The following is a 21,999-nucleotide window of genomic DNA, read 5'->3' as shown; positions in this document are numbered from 1 at the left end:
TAGCTACTCGGGAGGCTGAAGCAGGAGAATCGCTTGAACCCAGGAGGCGGAGGTTGCAGTGAGCCGAGATCAGGCCATTGCACTCCAGCCTGGGCAACAAGAGCAAAACTCCACTTCAAAAAAAAAAAAAAAAAAAGAGACAGAGAAAAAAATGGGCCTCTCAGTCAAAGTAAGGCTGGCAGGAGGCAGATAATTTGCAACCACCATGTGATAGCAGGAAAAGGGTCACAATGCTCCCTCAACAGCCCTGCTGTTCCTCTCACTCCCAATGCTGCCGACCTCCCCAGTTCTCCCCACGCCTCTGGGTCCACTCCCACCACACTGGTGAGTTCCCACAGACTCAGCCGTGGGCACCACTGGGCACAAGTTGACTCATCTGACAGGAAAGTCAGTGCTACACAGGAAGGAGATAGACATCTCTCTGATCACAGCTTCGTTCACAGCGCTCCACTCTGGGCCCAAAGCCAGGACTCGGGAACTGAGAAAAGTCACTTGACAGCTCAAAGAAAGATGAGATGGCGACATGGATCTTCAAAGCCACAGTCACGTCCCCTTCCTGAAGGGGCCCTTCAACTGTGCCGGGGTGACCAGCGCCCCAAGCCTCAGCACCTCCCTCTTGCTTCCCACTTTGTGATTGGCATGCCTACTAACCCCAAAGTGGGAGCAAGGTGGCCTCCCTCAATTCCATCGAAGATCAGTTACTCCAGGAAGGGCTGGGAAAGAGGAGGGGAAATCAATGTCAAAAACAAGATTTGGGGTTTTTCCTTGCGTTTCTTTTTATATCGACAGGTTATTCCTGTCCTTGTTATGATAAATAATTAATAGTTGGCTCCAAATCTGCCACTGGCTCTTAGCCTGGTATCCAAATGGGATAAACAATCTGCAGAATGTTACTTAGGGCTTCACCGTTTGGACACCACACAGGAAGGGAGCCCAGCAGGACTGCTGAGTCACTGAATGGAGTTCTCCTGTAGGAGAGGACTGAGGAGCAAGTCATTAATTACACTCTGGATTTCAAAGAATTCAGACTTTCTAACCCAGGAATTCTACTTCTGGGAAAAGAAAGAACATAGCAATGGAAAAAGATTAATGCACAAAGATATTCAACACAGTGTTGTTTATAAAAGCAAAATAAGGACCGGGCATGGTGGCTCGCACCTGTAATCCCAGCACTTTGGGAGGCTGAGGTGGGTGGATCACTTGAGGTCAGGAGTTCAAGACCAGCCTGGACAACATGGTGAAGTCCCATCTCTACTAAAAATAAGAAAACAATTAGCCAGGTGTCATGGCACACACCTGTAATCCCAACTACTCAGGAGGCTGAGGCAGGAGAATCAGTTGAATCCAGGAAGCAGAGGTTGCAGTGAGCAAAGATTGTGCCACCACACTCCAGCCTGGGTGACGGAGTGATACATCTCAAAAAATAAATAAAAGAAAAGCAAATAACACCCAAATAATTGGTAACGTTTGGGTGCCACCAATTAGGAGTAATGGGAGGTTGATTAGGAGAACTTGGTTTATCCATCTAACACTATGGCTAATGAAAGTGAGACTTACAAAGAATTTGTACTCATGTGAAAGAATGCCTATGTTATAGTGCTGAGTGTGAAAGGCAGGATGCCGGGCTGAGGATACAGCATAACCATGGCTATGAGAAAACAAACAAGAAACTAGGCAGAGGAAAAAGACTCAGGAAATTCGTCTAAATATTAAGTGTTCTTGATCTGGGTGTTGATTGTGAAACCATCTCCACAGGGTTGACAAAAACTGCACGCTGGGTTCTGGACAGAAATATATTAATAGTTATAACGAAGCATTAATCAGGCTGCACTCTGGCCCATTTCCTTGTTGCAAAAAGTCACATAGCCCTAGAAACTAACCATCTGCATTCCTGTTGCTTCTGCATATGGGATCTCTGACATGAGGGTCCTAAGACTTTTGTTTAAGGATCACTAAAGATGTTTTTCAGAACCAAATTCCAGCAACCAGTCTGAAGACCCTCACAGAGGAACGGCATTGGCATGAGAAGACAGGTTCTTACCTCCCTGTCCCAGGATTTCACCCTGCACCCTGCAACCAGCCAAATATCTCCAGGCTTTGGTCCAGTCCAGCATCTTTATGACCCTAGCCCCAGATTCCTTGGAGAGCTGGATTTGAGGTTTCCTCCCATCTCCTCCCTAAGTGACCTTTTCATTAAACCTCTTTCTCTGATGCAACCTGGTGTCTCCGCATCTTGAATGGCCACGTGCATCTCATTATGATTATAATGACATGGGCATGTGCACTTCATGGTGCTGTCCACATGATGTGTGAGCTTTTCTGTATGTTTGTTAGACTTCAATCACATTTACATTTTGAAAATTAACAGTGGCCCCCTTTGGATGACATATATTTTCTTCCATCTGTCATTATTTAGCAAATCACCAGTAATAGTAACGTATCACATACATTTGTGTATGTGTGTATGTATATGTTTTTAAAGTCCCTATTGACCTTATTTAACTAATATGGAAGCAATCTCTACCCTCAGTTTTTTTTCAAAGTAACCGAATGGGTAACCAAGAAAGGTGAGCTTTCCTTTTGAAATATTCTGAGATGAGTATGAATCCTTTTCTGAAAATCACTAAACTCAAAGAGGGCTTTGAAACCAGCCAGGCTGAGGGTACCCAGAGCTGGCCCGGATGAGTGTGAACAGGACCTGGGGGCTGGAGAGGAAGCGGGCAGGCAGGAAGAAGAAACAGATGCGCTCTCTGCTGCCTTCTTTTGCACCTTGACCTCCACTTTTTATCTATTTCACATATTTGGGCTTCAAAACGTTTTGTTTAAAGAAAAGATTCTGCAGCTAAAAGAGGTTTTTTTTAAACGCTCAAAATTTTCACTGTTTTTTAGAAAGATATGTAGAAACCAAGGTGCCACCCCTTACCCCAAAGGCCACAGACAGTACCCACTGCACCCAGCCACTTCCATGGCCTAGGACACCGTGAAAGCCCCTCTGCCCATATCCCCCCACCCTCCTGTGGAGATAGGAGAACTCTGATTTTAAAATACTGGAATGATACACTACATTCAAAACAAAATGGTAGTTAAGTCATAGGCATACACGTAGGAGGTCCTCACTTAATGATGTTAAGTTCATTCTAGATAAATATGCAGAAAAGTAATTCTCTACTAGGAGAATCCTATTTTCCCAGTGCCTGATAACCTAAAATAAAGACAGAGAGTCGGTGGGGGACAGGGACTAGGGTGGGAGGAATTGGCTCCTATAAGATGGCAAGCCTTTTTCAAAGCATATTTAAATTTTTAAAAATTATCTATGCTTCAGAAAAAAAGAATGAGTTAAAAAAAAAAAAAGGAAAAAATCACTGATATTGCTGGAAAATATTTAGGGCAATACAAAAAATATAGTATAGACTGGCAGGACAAGGTCAACCTGCCCCTCACACTCCATCTCTTGTAAATATGGCCATCCCATGGTAGCCATGGTTCAGCCATTTCGGCAGCCCAGAGCCCCACAGTATTTCTGAGTTTATACACTTTGCTGGATAGAGGGGATTTGGGGAATAGAAGACTTCTTCATCACTTGAAATAACTGGTCTCTTTCCAAATAGATTTGCCTTATACAGAAGAAAAGGGAAACTCACTAGCCTAGGAAATAAATCCCTGGCAAGTTCTCAGCACAGGCACTGGCCCTCTCTGTGCGGGCGGGGACTCTGGTTGTTTAGCAACCAGCCAGTGTCCAAGCATCATCAGCAGAAGAGCAAACCAGGTCTGTTCCCACCCACTGCTCCTCCACTAGCAGTGACGACACGCCAAGATGGCACTGCGTGGTAAGGGCCAGTGGTGGGCCGACGGGAGCAGCTGTGCCCAGCACTTAGCCAATAGCAGGTGAGGACCATGGACAGGGACTCTCAGGGAGTGTGTTCCACTCCTGGCTCTTGTCCTAGGGCAAGTCATTTTACCTTTGGGGGCTGTTCCCTCATTTAGAAAATGAAAGAGTTTGACTAGATGACCCCTAAGGCCCTATCAAAAGAACAGGAGTTTGGTTAGACTCCTGGCCTTATTCTTATACTTTTTTTTGAGGCAAAGTGCCACTCTGTCACCCAGGCTGGAGTGCAGTGGCTCGATCTCAGCTCACTGCAATCTCCACCTCCTGAGTTCAAGCGATTCTCTTACCTCAGCCTCTCAAGTAGCTGGGATTACAGGCGTGCACCACCACGCCCAGCTAATTTTTGTATTTTTAGTAGAGATGGGGTTTCGCCATGTCGGCCAGGCTGGCCTCCAACTCCTGACCTTAGGTGATCCACCTGCCTCAGCCTCCCAAAATGCTGGGATCACAGGCGTGAGCCACCGCGCCCAGCCTATTCTTACTAGCTGCTATCGCTCCATCTCCTTCAGCCTCAGTTTCCTCCCTTGTCAAATGGATATCATATCTACTGTATCGGGGCTGTGGTGGGTTATGAGAAAAGCCTGTTGAAGCCCTAATGTAGACAGAGAGCCAGAACCCAGGAGGGTATGCCTAGGACAAGGAAGGGAATCCCCTGTCAGGCAGGAGGTGGACCCCTGAACGCTGACATGGCCCCTCGCTGGCCAAAAAACACAAAAGGCTTCACATCCCCAAGGAGCTGCCCCCAATCATTAAGAATCTTATCTCCAACACACTCTTTAGACGGCTTGTTCTCTACTTCGTTGAAAAAGCAAAGTGAAAACAACCTGGGATCCAATTTGAATAATCATCTTGCTAATTTTTCAACCCACACCACACGTGGTGGTCAAGCTAGGTCAGCGCACCGGCAGGGCGCGATGAGCTAACATGTAGAAAGCACTGGCAGTCCCAGCTACTCCAGAGGCTGGGGTGGGAGGATCACTTGAACCTGGGAGGTGGAGGTTGTCCCGTGAGCCAAGATTGCACCGCAGCCCTCCAGCCTGGGTGACAGAGGAAGTAAGACCCTGACCAAAAAAAAAAAAAAAGAAAAAGAAAGAAAGAACCCTCTTCTTTCTCTTCTTCCTCAAACCAATTCTTCTTCCTCCTTAAAACCAGGTCAGTTCTCACCAGGGCACGCCATTTGTAGCTCTTACCACACCAGTGAGTGTACGTCTTAGTGTCTGGCTTCCTCCTGAGACTGCATGTGTCCTGCCCAGTGCTGTCTCCTGCAGCATCTACAACAGGGCTTGTACACACGCCACAACACACACAGCACCTACTCCACCTCCCGGGTTCAAGCAATTCTCCTGCCTCAGCCTCCTGAGTAGCTGGGATTACATGCGCCACCACCATGACCAGCTAACTTTTGTATTTTTAGTAGAAATGAGGTTTAACCATGTCGGTCAGGCTGGTCTCGAACTCCTGACCCACTGTGTGTGTTGTGGTGTGTGTATCCATTTGATGAATGAAGAAATGAATGAATAGATGCCCGGCAAAGGAAAGTTAGATACGAAATATGAGAACACCACAGGGCCATCCCCCAGGACCCATCTCACCTCAGGCCAACAGCAATGCAGAGGAGCGTTCCAAAGGCCAGGCTCCCTCCAGCCACCAGGAATGTGGGCAGTGGTACCGAAGAAGAATCTTGCACTAGGTTTAAAAAAAAAAAAAAAAATGAAGATAGAGGAGGAAGAGGAGAAGAAACCCAGTTAGCCAGTGCTGTCAAAGCCTCAAAGGAACCCTCCCCTCTAACCCCTCCCAGAAAAGGAAACAGCTCTGCCAATCCACAGGCCACCTGAGAAGCTTAACTGTTTGTTTGTTTGTTTGTTTGTTTTCGTTTTTTTAAAAAAAACGAAACCCACTCTATAAGAATTACCCCCAGCCTAATCTGGCAGACTCCAGGATTCCACCACTTGGCAAGAGAGGCACCTCAAGCTCAGGGTTTCTGAGCGCCTGTGGCTAGCCACGGACTCCCACTCACTTTCAAGGTGGCTTTTCTGGTGGCATCCCACCTGCCCCCGTAGGGCTCAAAGGGGGTACAACAACGGAAGGCTCTGGGGACCTCCTTGATGGAATGGCAGTTCCATTGAAGACAGCGTCAGAGAGGACCAGATGCTTTAAATCAAGGATTTGAAAGCAGTTTTCCCCACAGGGCTGCCATCTCTTGCCAGTCCGTGCCTCTGCTGCTCAAGCCCCGGCCGTAGGAACTTCATTCAGTTCTCCAACAAGACACCATCTTTTTCCTCCAGGGTTCTCCACACATCTTCCCTCTTCTCTCCTGGCTGCTTTCCCCACCTTTGCTGCACCCTTTGCTTCCAGTCCCTACATGGCCTTTGGGTCTCAGATGAGGTGATGCCACTTCCTTTGAGAACTGACCGCACTCCAAGCTGAGCAAGCGCCCCTCCCAGTTACTTCTCCAGTTCCACCTCTAGACTGAGCTCCCTGAAGGCAGGGACCGCACGTGTCTTTTTCACTGTAACACTGCCAGCTGCTCACGCAGTGCCAAATACAAAGGAGGATCTCCAAAACATTTCCTTGAATGAAGGAAATGAAAGGAAATGTTTGCGTTGCAAGCAGCCATGTCTTCCCACAGAAAGGCTCTTCCTACCATTGCCGGGGACCCTGGACCGAACAGAGGGTACACCTAAGCAAAACCATCTCCTTCTGCTGGGAATGCAGTCACAGTTGAATGGACCCAGCATTCAGCTCTTCTACCTGAAATGCCACCCACCGCTGATGAAGAGGCTGCCTGCCAGCCCTCACTTCAGATGCCTACTGGAGGCAGGCAGTGCAGTGAGCCCAGGCTGGTGAGTGGGCACTGGCTCCAACGACAAGTTTCTCTAAGCGCATCCCACATCTCTTGAGGGACACAGCCGTGTGATGAAAGCAGTATGCTTGGCTTGCTCACTTATGAATATTTCATCATCTTTTATATTTGTTCTTTTTTTTTTTTTTTGGAAATGGAGTCTCGCTCTTGTCGCCTAGCCTGGAGTACAGTGGCACGATCTCGGCTCACTGCAGCCTCTGCCTCCTGGCAATTCTCCTGCCTCAGCTTCCCAAGTAGCTGGGACAACAGGCAAGTGCCACTACACCTGGCTAATTTTTGCCATGGGGCTTTGCCATGTTGCCCAGACTAGTCTCCCGCACCCCCAACTTTAGGTGATCTGCCCACCTCAGCCTCTAAAAGTGCTGGGATTACAGGTATGAGCCACGGTGCCTGGCCATATATTTGTTCCTTCTTTCATCCAACAAATATTCATTGAGTGCCTATCATATGCCTAAATGGATGTTACATCCAATCAAGGGAGACAGACAAACAAATGTTTTTTGAAAAAATTTTCAGGAAAGAGCTCCTGAGAAGGGTGCATCTGAGCAGACGCGAGTGATAGGAAGGAGCTGGCCAAATGGACGTCAGAGGAAGACTGTCCAGGCAGAGCATACAGCCTGGTTCAAAGGCCCTGGGGCGGAACATGTGTGGAGGAGCAAGGAGGGCAGAGTGGCTGGGGCAGAGCGAGGAAAGGCAGAATGGAGAGTCCACGTCTGAAGACAGGGGACCACATGGCTTCGCTGAGACTCCCCGCAGGGACTTTGTCAGGACTTTGACTTTTACTCTGGGGGAGATGGCACTGAGACAGAGAGCTTGGATTTGTGTGTTTTTTGTTTGTTTGTCTGTTTTTGGGACGGAGTCTTATTCTCCTGCCTAGGCTGGAGTGCAGTGGGGCAGCTCACTGCAACCTCCGGCCTCCCTGCAACCCCCACCTCCCGGGTTCAAGCAATTCTCCTGCCTCAGCCTCCTGAACAGCTGGGATTACAGGCGCCCACCACCATGACCAGCTAATTTTTGTATTTTTTTAGTAAAAATGGGGTTTCACCATGTTGGTCAGGCTGGTCTCGAACTCCTGACCTCGTGATCCACTCACCTCAGCCTCCAAAAGTGCTGGGATTATAGGCATGAGCCACCACACCCAGCCTGGATTATGTTTTAAGGAATGCTCTAGGTGCTGGTTGGAAAAGGATTGGTTGGGGGTTAAGACTAGAAGCTGGGAGACCAGTTGGCAGCCCTGGAAGCTCTGCTGGAGGAGAGGTGGCAGTGGCTGGACCGGGTGTTGGCATTGGAGATGGTGAGGAGTGGTCAGCTCCTGGACATGTCTCAAGGCATAAGGACAAGGCTTGCTGAGGGACTGGCCACAGGATGAGGAGTAGAGAGGAAGTGCGCCCGATCCCCTGCACCTGAGCAACTGTGGTACCAGTTACTGAGATAGGGAGGAGGGAGAACAGATGGGGGTTGAAGAGGTGGGGGGCATCAGGCATTGTCTTTTAGGCATGTTAAGTTTGAGACTGCTAGTGGATGTCCCATATGTCAACTAGGCAGCAGCTGGGTACATGAGGCTGGGTCTTAGTGGACAGATCAGAGTGGAGACATAAAACTGGGAGTTGTCAGTCCATGGATGGTTTCAGTGAGGGGGAACAGAGAGGACTGGAGGGCCCTTCTCCTCCATAGCAGCCTTTGTTTTGTTTTGTTGACATGGACTGTCACTCTGTTGCCCAGGCTGGAGTGCAGTGGTGTGATCTCAGCTCACTACAACCGCCACCTCCCAGGTTCAAGTGATTCTCCTGCCTCAGTCTCCCAAGCAGCTGGGATTACAGGTGCATGCTATCATGCCCGGCTAATTTTTGTATTTTTAGTAGAGACGGGGTTTCACCATGTTGGCCAGGCTAGTCTTGAACTCCTGATCTCAGGTGATCCTCCCGCCTCAGCTTCCCAAAGTGCTGGGATTACAGGCATGAGCCACCGCGCCTGGCCCACAGCAACCTTTGAACACCCAGCCTCTTGCATCCCACCCATACCATTCAAACCCCTTTTCAAATGGCACTTCCTCCATGAGCTTTCTGTGACTGTTCCGCTTGATATACTCTCTCAAATCTCTAAACTCCACTTTGCTTTACCTGTGTCTCCCTTTTGGCTCATCTCACACTCTGCTCTTTGTCACAGTTACCAGTTTACTCTTTGTCAGAGCCTGGACTGTAGCCTCCTTGAGAACAGGATGGCTCTAATCCTCTCCGAGTCCCCAGCTGTGCAGAGCTCCACAGGTGCACTGCCCCATGGTAGGGCTTTACACCTGGGCGGGTGTAGCAGAGGCAGCCAATATTAGGTGCGGGCAGGAATCCACCCAGAGATGGGGAATGAGGCCAGGGACTCCCTCGCAAAGCCCAAAAGCCATCAGCTGGAGTCACTGAACTAGTGAATCCCTGGAGTCTGGATTCCACAAGTCCTATACACCTAGTCAAACACAGGACTTGTGATCTTTCTTGATTCAAATACTGGTAAGTTTTCCTGGTCTTGTAGGGATCGGAAATCAGAGCATTGAAATCGTGGGCTCCCAAAATAAAGATTTCCCTCAACAGGTATTCCATTTCAGACTCCAACAATCTTGTTTACAGCACATTCATTTGTATTGTGGGCCCATTGGATAATATCTCACTGCTTTATCCCACTTTTCTTATGGTATCCTCATTTTATCTTAGCTAACAATACCAAACTTCAACATGTAAAGTAATAAAAGAACATTTTTGGTCGGGTGCGGTGACTCGTGCCTGTAATCCCAGCACTTTGGGAGGCCAAGGCAGGTGGATCACCTGAGGTCAGGAGTTCAAGACCAGCCTGGCCAACATAGTAAAACACTGTCTCCACTAAAAATACAAAAATTAGCTGGGCATGGTGGCACATGCCTATTGCCCCAGCTATTTGGGAGGCTGAGGCAACAGAATCACTTGAACCCAGGAGGCAGAGGTTGTGGTGAGCCATTGCACTCCAACCTGGGCAACAGAGTGAGATTCCAAAAAAAAAAAAAAAAAAAAAAAATTCTGCCATCGATCCTCTGACGACCTGTCCAAATAAGAAAGGACTTTCTGCAGAGACAAATCTTCTATCCCTCAGACCCTGGGAATATGAAAACACCCATTCCTTACCTGGGAGGCTTGTCGCATTTGCAGAATCTCTGGGGAGAGTATTATTGTCGTCTTTATTAGTCGTAGGTGCCTAAAAGAGACATTTTTTAACTATCAGCCTGTTTCTGCAGATTCCACCATCATTCAGAACCAGTTCAGGAATTACCTCCTCCTCAGAGCCCTCCCTGATCCACCCAAAGCATTCCTTTCTCCATTTCATCCGCAACAGTGGAAAAGACAATAATTCTATTATTTGCATGTTTTTCTATCCACAACTGATAAGTGGATAGAAAAAGTGAGGCTTTCTTTCTACCTGTCTCTCCAATAAAAGCCTAAGGGCACAGCACCCTGCACAGAGAAGATACCCTATGGATACATGAAGGCAGCTGACGTCCTTACAGGTCCAATGCCAGCGGCAGGTAACACCTCGACTGGAGTCCTGGCTCCACCACTTATGAGCTATGTCACCTTGGACAGACTTCTTTTTATTTTTTATTTTTTTGTGAGATGGAGTTTCATTCTTGTCGCCCAAGCTGGAGTGCAATGGTGCAATCTCGGCTCCCCGCAACCTCCGCTTCCTGGGTTCAAGCAATTCTCCTGCCTCAGCCCCCGAATAGGTGGGATCACAGGCGCGATCCACCAGGCTAAATTTGTAATAATTAATCTTTAGTAGAGACGGAGTTTTGCCATGTTGGCCAGGCTGGTCTGGAACTCCTGACCTGAGGTGATCCACCTGCCTCGATCTACCAAAGTGCTGGGGGTCAAAGTGCTTATAGGCGTCAGCCACTGCGCGGGCCTCAGACTTCTTAACCCATGGTAAGAAGCTCTTACGAGGCCTCCCTTATAAGGTCAACATGAGGAGCCAATGAAATAGCAAATACCAGGCTCACCGTTTAGCAGGATGTGGCCAGCCCTGAGTTGGTGTCAGTTTCCCCAGAACCCATGTTGGGAGCACTGTAGCCCCATGGGTACGGGCTTCACCTGCAGCTGTTCCTACATGGAACACAGACACGGTTCAAGAGCCCCCGGCTCTTTATCTGTGCTGCACAGCTCCAGAAGTGCCTATACCTCCCAGCTTAGCATTTAGGGAATTAAGGGGCCACAGGAGGAGACACAGTTGGATAGGAAATTGGATCACTCCAGGAATTTACTAAGCAGCTTCAGAGGTAATCCTCTTTCCAGCAAATTATGACACCAGGAGTCCACAGGGAAAGGACTCAGATGAACAGAATCCAATCTCAAGCTAAGCCGTGAACAGTGTCCAAAAAGCTCAGAGATGAAATAGCAGCCTCTAGACACAGTTCTGCGTGCCAGGCCAGGGCTACTCCACACCTGACAGTCCTGGGACGAGAGAACTTCTGTGATTCCCTTTCACAGGGGCTTGAAAAGCACAGGTAACTCACCATGGTCACATTTCTAGTAAGTGACAGAGCTGGGATTTAAACCAAATTAGGTCTGGCATCAGCCCACACGCCTACCCACTAGGTGCTGCTGCCCTGGCTCTCTTACAAGAACAGGAGCTCACCTGCGTGGGGGTGGACACCTCCTTCTCAGCTGGAGGACTCCTGGATTCTGCAGACAGAAGAAAGGGTCCGTTATTACTGATTCATGGGCCCTGGAGTCCTGTCTCAGGGGCTTCAGAATCAGGAAAAAGTTCATCTCAATGTTATTTAAAAGAACAGCATGCTGGAAATAACCAAATATCCAACCATAAGGGATCAGCTATATAAATTACGGGATAACTATATAATGCAAAAACCTTTAAATTTTATTTTATACGTGTGTGTGTGTGTGTTTTTTATTATTATTATTTTCTTTTTTTGAGATGGAGTTTCACACTTTAGCCCAGGCTGGCGTGAAGTGTCAATGATCTCGGCTCACTGCAACCTCCACCCACTGGGTTTAAGCAATTCTGCTTCAGCCTCCCAAGTAGCTGGGCTTATAGATGCCCGCCACCACGCCCGGCTAATTTTTGTATTTTAGTAGAGATGTGGTTTCACCATGTTGGCCAGGCTGGTCTCAAACTCCTGACATCAGGGGATCCACCAACTTCAGCCTCCCAAAGTGCTAGGATTACAGGCATGAGCTACTGCGCCTGGCCAATTATTCCATTTTTTGAGACAGGGCCTCACTTTATTGCCAGGCTGGAGTGCGGCGGCATGATCATGGCTCAGTGTAGCCTTAACTTCTGAGTTTCAGTGATCCTCTCATCTCAGCTTCCCAAGTAGCTGGGACTACAGGCATGTGCCACCACACATGGCCAAAAATATTTTAGAAAAACATTGAAGACATGATATATGAAAAACGCAAGACAAGAAAAATTCCATGTATTTTGATCCAAACTTTCTAAAGAAACATATGATTATTTATTGTGTAATACAATACATATCATAATACTATATATCTACACACAGGAAGAAGAAAATGGAAAGATAGATACACATCACCAGATATAAGCACTATTTCAATGTCCTTCTCTGCGCCTTTTTGCAATAAATAAACAAATATTCACCTGCCTGCATGGGTCTACTAGACATTGCAGCAGCAGGGATGTGGACCAGGCACCCTCACGGCTCCCTCCCCATCTGCGGGAACAGCATTTCTGTAGAAACCCCAAGCCAAGAGGAGGCTAAGTATCTAAGTGAAAGCCCCGGTCTTAACCATAACAGGCAGTGAGAGGAATGCTCTGGATTTCAAAACATTTTCTTGTCAGCTCATTTTCCCATCAAGAATTCTAAAATTCCACAGAATGGTTTACACAAAAATGACGAGCCTCGCTGGGCCAGGAGTAAGAAGGACTAGCGAGGAGGCGGGGAGAGGGTGATCCTGCTTCTGCGTCGGGAAGGGATTCCAGAATTCCTGGAGAATGCTGTCACCAGAAAGGGGGAAACCACACACCAGCAGCGCTAGAGGGGATGGAAGAATAAATCCATTCTTCTCATTGTACAGAGGGGGAACAGAGGCCCAGGGAGGGAGAGTGACTTGTCCAAGGCCACACAGCAAGTGTAACCAGAATTGAACCTAGGATTGATTCATGGGAGGGACCAGTTTCTTATTCCTTTGCGTTCTGCCCAGCCCAGCCGAGCCCAGCAGAAAACAGTTACACTCATAGCCCAGGTGTCTAAAGGATGACCCGAGGGCATGGGGGCGCTAGAATGAAAGCTAAAATCAGAAGACAAGAAGATGGGGACAGGCCAGACTCAAACCTGTAATCCCAGCACTTTCGGAGGCTGAGGTGGGAGAATCGCTTGAGGCCAGGAGTTTGAGACCAGCCTGTGTAACATAGTGAGACCTCATCTCTTAAAAAAAAGAAGAAAAGAATATGGGCAGCACTGAGTAGAAAATATGGCTGACCACGGACGCTCATGCAGTCCAGCAGTTTCCCAAACGCAGCAGAGTCAGCTTCATCTGGAGCCTTTTAGGTTCCACTTTGTCGCCTCAGAACCATAGAAATGGGACCCTGGCTTTTTTTTTTTTTTTTTTTTTTTTTTTTTTGGCAGAGTTTTGCTTTTGTTGCCCAGGCTGGACTGCAATGGTGATCTCGGTTCAACCGAACTTCTGCCTCCCGGGTTCAAGCGATTCTCCTCCCTCAGCCTCCCGAGTAGCTGGGATTACAGGCGCCCCCCACCACACCCTGCTAATTGTGTATTTTTAGTAGAGACAGGGTTCCATGTTGGTCAGGCTGGTCTTGAACTCCCAACCTCAGGTGATCTGCCCACCTTGGCCTCCCAAAGTGCTGGGATTACAGGTGTGAGCCACTGCACCCAGCCCGGGTTTTTTAAAGGCTCTTCATACTATACTCAAGAGATGCTTTAGGAAGAAAGTTTCTACCCTCAGTCCTGACCCCCAACACAGCCACAGAAAGCCCAGTAACCTCTGGCTACTCAGGTTTCTGGGGTTAAAGTGGGAATGAACCACAAAGCCACAGGAAGAGGGGAGGAGAGACCATGGGACCCACAGGCTCCGCAGTGTCGGGCCACTCCCCCACGCTGGGCAAGCGGGCCTACTTCACACCTTTCCTCGCAGCCTTTAAACCACTCAACAGAGAGCTCATCACTGCTCCTCCACTTGTGCAGAAAAAATAAATAAACCTCTTGAGGAGCCGACAGTCTGCTGAGGAGAAATGGCTCACCTCCAGCTGGGTTCCAGACACCACCGGGCGTGGTCTGCGGAGAGGAGCCCAGTGAGGACAACCACAGAAGAGGCTGTGTGTCCACCTCCACAGTGTCCGGGTGCCAAAAGCACCCCTCATTCTGAGGTTTCACCCTTCCTCATTTGTGGGGTGGCTGTGGGGGGGCCGTTAAAGTAGTCTTTTTCTTAAGACAGGGTCTTGCTCTGTTGATCAGGCTGGAGAGCAGGGGTGCCATCATAGTTCACTGCACCCTGCAACTGCTGGGCTCAGGCGATCCTCCTGCCTCAGCCTCCTGATTAGCTAGAACTACAGGTATGCACAGCTATGCCTGACTAATTTTTTTTTTTAACTTTTTTTGGTAGAGACAGGGTCTCCTTACGGTGCCCAGCTGGTATCTATCTCCTGGGCTCAGGCAATCCTTCCCCCTCAGCCTCCCCAAGTGCTGGGATGAGAGGCCTGAGCTACCACACCTGGCCAAGCATCCTTTTTTTCGTGAAATTATGGTGATAATAAATGCTAATAGCTATTTTTCACTTACTTGTTTAATTTTATGTCCTTCCTTACCAAAATTAAAAGCTGGCAACTGGCTGGGTGCAGTGGCTCATGCCTGTAATCCCAGCACTTTGGGAGGCTGAGGTGGGTGGATCACCTGAGGTTGGGAGTTCGAGAGCAGCCTGACCAACATGGAGAAACCCCATCTCCACTAAAAATACAAAATTAGCTGGGTGTGGTGGCGCATGCCTGTTATCCCAGCTACTCAGGAGGCTGAGGCAGGAGAATCACTTGAACCGGGGAGGCAGAGGGTACAGTGAGCCCAGATGGCACCACTGCACTCCAGCCTGGGAGACAGAAAGAGACTCCGTGTCAAAAAAAAAAAAAAAAAGCTGGTAATCTTAACTGGTCCCCAGAATTGTTTTCAAAATTTTACAGACCCGTGAAATCCCAACATTTAGGAATCACCCAGTTGTGCACAGGAACGTCAGGCGGGTGCGCAAAGGCAGGACGCAGGAGGAGGCTCACGGAGAGGGGCATGAAAAGTGAAGCACACCAGGACGGCTGACTGCCAGATGTTACTGAGATGCGGTGAGTGGTGAGAACCCAAACCAAGGCACAGCATTTGGCGCAGGCTCAATGTGCAGGCTCCTGGCTGGGTAGCTGGGTGGGTGGGGTGTCCCCTTGACAAGTTGGGCAGGGAGGTCTGTGAGGGACGTGGTATGTTTAGTTTGGGTCATGCTGAGCACCTGGCACAGGAGGGAAGCTCTGGCCAGAAGTCAGGGCTGAGTGGAAGATGTGAATCCAGAGGTCAAGAAACAGGCTTGGCAGGGGACACTGGTGAAAGGCAGTCACGCTGGCATTGACTGAACCCTTGTCATGGCCCAGGCTCTGTGCTAATTGCCTCTCGCCTCATTGAAGCCTCACAACCCAGCAAGGCTGGGTTTGGGTTTTCTGAGGCAGGTAGTATTATTCCCACTTGACAAATAAGTAAACTGAGTCTCGGTGAGGTACTTCCCCAGGGTCATGCCAGACAAGGGCAAGGGCAGCAACTAGACCCAACGCTGCCTGCCTCCAGAGCCAGTACTCTGCACAAAGTGGCAGGTGACGCAGTGGAAATGGGCGGGGTCCCCAATGGAATGTTCTAGAAAGCTGCAGAAAACAGGGCAGAGAAGAAATTAGGGATGCCACACAGAGAAGTGAACAGGGAAAAATCTCTCCAGAAATGTGTGACCAAGGCTCTTTAACCCCAGAATGTCCCACTTGAGAGTGCTGCAGAGAGGAACAAAACGAATTCCTCCAGAATGCACGGCCAAAGAGTTTAAGAAGATAATATATAGCGGAGGGGCCACCGCCCAGCCCTGGCTTCACAGGCAAATACAAACCTTTGGCAGCCCTCCTCCACCAGCTGTGATTCCCACGCTTGGGGAATAAGAGAGGGAGTTAAACGATTATTTGTGAGGAGCAAGGAATAATTAATGGGCTGTTCCCAGGCACTTTGCCCACGCCCCCTGAAAAGGGGCTCCAACCTGGCACAGTGGCTCATGCCTATAAATCCCAGAGCTTTGGGAGGCCGAGGCAGGAGGATCACTCAAGGCCTATGCAACATAGGTAACCTCATCTCTACAAAATGTTTTTTTAAAAAATTAGCCAGGCATGGTGATGCATGCCTATAGTCCTAGCTACTCAGAGGCTGAGGCAGGAGAATCATGTGAGTCCAGGAGTCCAAGGCTGGAGTGAGCTATGATTACACCACTCCACTCCGGCTTGGGCAACAGAGTGAGACCCCGTCTCAAAAAAAAAAAAAAAAGAAAGAAAGAAAGAAAATGATTTTGTGGCCGGGCACGGTGGCTCACGCCTGTAATTCTAGCACTTTGGGAGGCCGAGGTGGGTGGATCGCCTAAGGTCAGGAGTTCCTGACCAGCCTGGCCATCATGGTGAAACCCCATCTTTAAAAAATAAATAAATAAATAAATAAAAATAGAAATAAAATGATTTTGTGGTTTCCCCAGACTCAATGTTGATATGACAGGGAGAACTCCCATCAGGAGAGGATACATTCAGAACTCCCGCTTGGGAGGAAGCCGCCGACCATGCCCCCTGTCCACAGGTACAGTCTGCATTTCCTGCCCCACACCATTTCCATGAGCCGCTGCTACAGGTGCTGACAGACATGACCTGGCTGTGCTGGCCAAAGCAGGACTAAGACAGAGTGACTCTGGGGTCCCCCACTTCATACAAAAGGCTATCCTGGGGCTACAGTCTGTGCAGGGGCCAGGCCCCAGCCTCAAAGGGGCTGCACCTGCTGAAGTCCAGGCTCCAGAGCCCCCCTCTATGGCCTTCCACCTCCACCCCTACAGGGGCCCACCAAGGCCGGCCTCCACCTGCCCCACTCAGACCACCCACCCACACAGCTGTGTCAGCCTCACCAAGCAGCTCCCTGTCACCTCCCGTTGCTCACAGCTCCATGCCTTGGCAGCTGCTGTTCTCTCTGCCTACAATCCCCATTTTCTATCTGGGGCCCTCCTACACATCCTTCAAGACACTATTCAATTGTCACCTCCTCCATGAAGCTTTTCCTGCTATGTCTAAACCTCCCCAAGAGAATGGTCTGCTTACGGCCTTATGGCGCTGTGAGCACCATCTATTACATATTAGATATAGTACGGTGGGACTCGCGCCCTCGTCCAGCCCCTCAGCACGTACTAAAACCACCAGGAAAGCTTTCTCAGCCCACCCACCAGATTCCAACGCAGTGAGTTCAGAATGGCATCCAGGATAGTGATTCTGGGATGTCCCTGGTCCCACTCTCCTCCTCCCAAGAACCAGCACTGCCCTCTAATTACTGACCCCTTACATGTGCACTATGCCTTAACATTTCTAAAGAATATCTTGCCGGGCGCGGTGGCACGTGCCTGTAGTCCCAGCTACTCGGGAGGCTGAGGCTGGAGGATCGCTTGAGCCAGGAGTTCTGGGCTGTAGTGCGCTATGCCGATCGGGTGTCCGCACTAAGTTCAGCATCAATATGGTGACCTCCCGGGAGTGGGGGACCACCAGGTTGCCTAAGGAGGGATGAACTGGCCCAGGTCGGAAATGGAGCAGGTCAAAACTCCTGTGCTGATCAGTAGCAGGATCGTGCCTGTGAATAGCCACTGCACTCCAGCCTGGGCAACATAGCGAGACCCCGTCTCTAAAAAAAACTTTTTTAATTAAAAAAAAAAAAAGGAATATCTTTTCATCAGACTCACAAAAACTCTCTGAAACAGACAAGATAGGTGCTATCAACCCTACTTTACAGATGGCAAGACTGAGGCTCTGAAAGTGGAACTAACTTTCCCAGTGTCATACAACCTGATTCCCAGGTGCTCCCAGGACCTCTGTGTCTCTCAGAGACCACCACTCCCACACCTAGGCTGGGAGCAAGGTACATCCTGCCTGTCTGGGCCATGAGAGCTGAAGGTCCTTGGGGTGGGTAAGCTCACCCCATGCGGTGATACGGTTCGCCGCACGTCCCTCACAGCCACATAACTGCGGACAATAACACACACCTCACCCAGTGTTCTAACCTTCCTCTTATTTTTCAGAACTGCCCACCAATTTCCAACCTGAATCCCCCTCTTGCATCAGAATTATCCAAGTTCCTCTTGCTCTGCCCTCAGCAGAGAGGGAAACAGCAGGTTTCTTTCATGGATATATTCACCGCTGGGTTTTGAAGAGTTCCCCTGCCTCAAACCGCACATGTATACGGTGGAGAGCTCAAAGTCTTCCACTGCTTATGTGAGGAAACGGACTGTTTTGTGTGAGCTCCCGTAGAAGCTGTGTATATGCAGACCATGAAAGCTGTGTATACGCAGGCCACTGAAGCTGTGTATACGCAGGCCACAGAAGCGGTGTATACGCAGGCCACAGAAGCTGTGTATATGCAGGCCACAGAAGCACATCACCTGTAAAGTGGAGACTGTACCCAGTGCCGGCCAGACAGCCCCATCGCTCCATCTTCCAATAGAGGGAGGTGTCAGCAACTTAAAGAGGGACATCCATAAATGAGACCAGATTCAGGGCAAGGTGGCCAGACAGGTGAGAAATTCACAGACCATCCCATGTAACAACCTGGAAGAGGAACTTAAGCAGATGCAGGTCTGGGAACTCCAAAAAAATTCAGAGAGAGCAGACTAGGAAATTTGTCATCGGTTATCCCCAAGGACAGCGCAAGGGCCAGAGAGGCCAGAGTTAGGTTCACATAAGAAAGAACTTTCTATTTGAATAGATAATTCTCCAAAGATATATGAATGGCCAAGAAGCACATGAAAAAATGCTCAGGCTGGGCGCAGTGGCTCGCACCTGTAATCCCAGCACTTTGGGAGGCCGAGACAAGTGGATCACAAGGTCAGCAGTTCAAGAGCAGCCTGACCAACATGGTGAAACGCCATCTCTACTAAAAATACAAAAATTAGCTGGGCGTGGTGGCACATGCCAATCCTAACTATTCAGGCATGAGCATCACTTGAAGACAGGAGGTGGAGGTTGCAGGGAGCCAAGATCGTCCCACTGCAATTCAGACTGGGCAACAGAGAGAGAGACTCTGTCTCAAAAAACAAAAAAAAAAGACATTAATTATTAGGAAATGCAAATCAAAACCACAGTGAGATAACACTTCACGTCCATAAGGAGGACTATTGTAACAAAATGAAAACAAGTGCTGGCAAGCATGTGGAGAAATTGGAACCCTAATACACTCTGATGTAAGTGTAAAATGGTGCAGCCACTGTGGAAAACAGCATGGCATTGCCATGAAAATTTAAAAATAGAGGCCAGGCGCGATGGCCCGCACCTGTAATCCCAGCACTTTGGGAGGCCGAGGTGGGTGGATCACCAGGTCAGGAGTTCAAGACCAGCCTGGCCAATGTGGTGAAAGCCCATCTCTACTAAAAATACAAAAATCAGCCAGGCGTGGTGGCAGGCGCCTGTAGTCCCAGCTAATTGGAAGGCCGAGGCAGGAGAATCGTTTGAACCCAGAAGGCAGAGGTTGCCGTGAGCTGAGGTCGCGACACTGCACTCCAGCCTGGGTGGGTGACAGAGTGAGACTCTGTCTCAAAAAAAGAGAAAGAGAGAAAGAAAGAAAGAGGGAGGCAGGGAGGGCGGGAAGGAAGGAAAGAAGGAAGGAAGGAAGGAAGGAAGGAAGGAAGGAAGGAAGGAAGGAAGGAAGGAAGGTCCTAGAGTAGTCAAACTCACAGGGAAAGAAAGTAGAACGGTGGTTGCCTTGAGCTGGGGGAAGGAGTGGGGGAAGGGAAGTACTATTTAACAGATTCTGTGTTTCAATTTTACAAGATAAAAGAAGTCCTGGAGATGCAAAGTGGTGATGGTTGTACAATGATACTTAATGCCACAGAGTTGTGCACTTAAAAATAATATAAATGGGGTCTCTCTCTATCTCTCTCTCTCCCCAACCCAAGATTAAAAAAAAAAAAGAGAGAGAAAGAATAATAATAATAATAATAATATACATGGGCTGGGCACAGTGGCTCATGCCTGCAATCCCAGCAATTTGGGAGGCCAAGGTGGCTGGATCACCTGAGGTCAGGAGTTCAAGACCAGCCTGACCAATATGGTGAAACCCTGTCTCCACTCAACATACAAAAATTAGCCAGCGTGGTGGCAGACGCCTGTAGTCCCAGCTACTCTGGAGGCTGAGACAGGAGAACTGATTGAACCCGGGAGGGAGGGGTTGCAGTGAGACAAGATCACAACACTGCACTGCAGCCTGCACAACAGTGAGGCTCCATCTCAAATAATAATAATAGTGGCCGGGCGCGGTGGCTCACGCCTGTAATCCTAGCACTTTGGGAGGCCGAGGTGGGTGGATCACCTGAGGTCAAGAGTTCAAGACCAGCCTGGCCATCATGGTGAAACCCCATCTTAAAAAAAATAATAATAATAACATAAACGGTAAATTTTATATTATGTATATTTTACAATTTAAAAATTTTTAGAAGAAACTTTAACAAAACGAGACTGCTTAAAGCTGCATGTGACTATCTAAACAAAGTGGCTGGAATAAAAGGTAAAATAGGGGTCAGCCTATATCTGGAATTCCTCTTCCTCTGCATGACGTTAGAGCTGATTTTCCCCCTTACAAAGGCCTGCAAAGCCACACTGATGCTTAGCATTCAGATAATGAGCATGTTTGGCTCAAAGTCTATACAAATAAAAGAAAACCACAGACAGGTCAGCATGATCCCCCCTGAAGGATGTACTGATGTATTAAAATGGTCTTCTCAGTAAGATATAGTAGTTAGGCCCCACTCCTCGTCCAGGTCTGAGCAGGAAATAAGCTTTTGCAGAGAGGGCCCAATAGAAAGCTGGCTCCTGTTCTTTTTTTTAAGTAATTTCCTTTTTTTTTTAAATAAAGATGGGGTTTCACCATGTTGGCCAGGCTGGTTTTGAACTCCCGACCTCAGGCTCCCAAAGTGCTAGGATTACACGTGTGAGCCACCGTGCCCAGCTGGCTCCTGTTTTTGATGAACAGGGAAAGTGCCAACAAAGACGGAAGCCTGCACTTGGTATTACTGCATCCAGCTAGCATTACATCCTAGCCCCCAGCCTGCTCCTCTGGTTCTCCCTAGCACAGGAAAAGCAAGGGACAAGGACCCCGCAGTACAAAGCCAGCCAGGAGGAAGAGCCATCACCCCCCACCATCCAATCTAGGGGAAGAATGTGCAGCCTGTAGGTAAAACGCTTCTCTCCCTGGGGCCAGGGCTAGGAGAAAGTGGCAGGGGTAGGGATGGGACTGATGGCATTTCTAGCTTTTCCTTCTTATCCATACTTAGTCAAATAAATGGGTATCTTAATCTTTTTTTGTTCTAACTGCCAAGTATTTAAGAATGATTAATTTGGTTCAACTATGCCACAGGGCTAGAAACATTTGACCCCAACAAAAGCCAGGAAGCCATTCTACAACAAAAACGCTGGGAACAATAAAACAGATTGCTACAAGGGGTAGTAAGCTCTCCGTCTCTGGAAGCATTCAAGCGATTCTCCTGACTCAGCCTCCCGAGAAACTGGGACTATAGGCTCACACCACCATGCCCGGCTAATTTTTGTGTTTTTAGTAGAGACGGGGTTTCACCATGTTGGCCAGGATGGTCTCAATCTCTTGACCTCATGATCCGCTTGCCTTGGCCTCCCAAAGTGCTGGGATTACAGGTGTGAGCCACTGCACCTGGCCAACATTTTTTTTTTTTTTTGAGACAGTTTCTCCTCGTTGCCCGGGCTGGAGTATAGTGGTGCCGTCACAGCTCACTGCAACCCCTGCCTCCTGGGCTCAAGCAATCCTCCCGCTGCAGCCTCCTAAGTAGCTGGGACCACAGGCACGGGCCACCACGCCCAGCTAATTTTTAAAAATTTTTTGTAGAGGCCGGGCGCGGTGGCTCACACCTGTAATCCCAGCACTTTGGGAGGCCGAGGCGGGTGGATCACGAGGTCAAGAGATCGAGACCATCCTGGT

General features: G+C 48.9%; 1 protein-coding gene across 3 annotated transcripts in view; it reads right to left on the bottom strand.

Moving 5' to 3' along the window:
* IL6R (interleukin 6 receptor) overlaps nt 1–21,999 on the bottom strand; it is a 59,165-nt gene that overhangs the window by 2,778 nt on the left and 34,388 nt on the right. For 2 of the 3 annotated variants that reach the window (XM_017513398.2, XM_037733111.1), the window contains exons 7-9: nt 11,397–11,443; nt 9,893–9,962; nt 5,479–5,572 (exon numbers count right to left, since the gene is read on the bottom strand). In XM_017513398.2, coding sequence (XP_017368887.1) covers nt 5,479–5,572; nt 9,893–9,962; nt 11,397–11,443 — 211 coding nt within the window. Of the gene's footprint in view, nt 1–651; nt 714–5,478; nt 5,573–9,892; nt 9,963–11,396; nt 11,444–21,999 lie in introns of all 3 variants that reach the window. The other variant, XM_017513399.2, reaches the window with a different exon arrangement.

Source organism: Cebus imitator, unplaced genomic scaffold (assembly GCF_001604975.1).
Source record: "Cebus imitator isolate Cc_AM_T3 unplaced genomic scaffold, Cebus_imitator-1.0 Scaffold491, whole genome shotgun sequence".
Classification (NCBI taxonomy): Eukaryota; Metazoa; Chordata; class Mammalia; order Primates; family Cebidae; genus Cebus; species Cebus imitator.
Note: the sequence above shows the minus strand (reverse complement) of the source record. Positions and strands in the feature narration are given on the sequence as shown.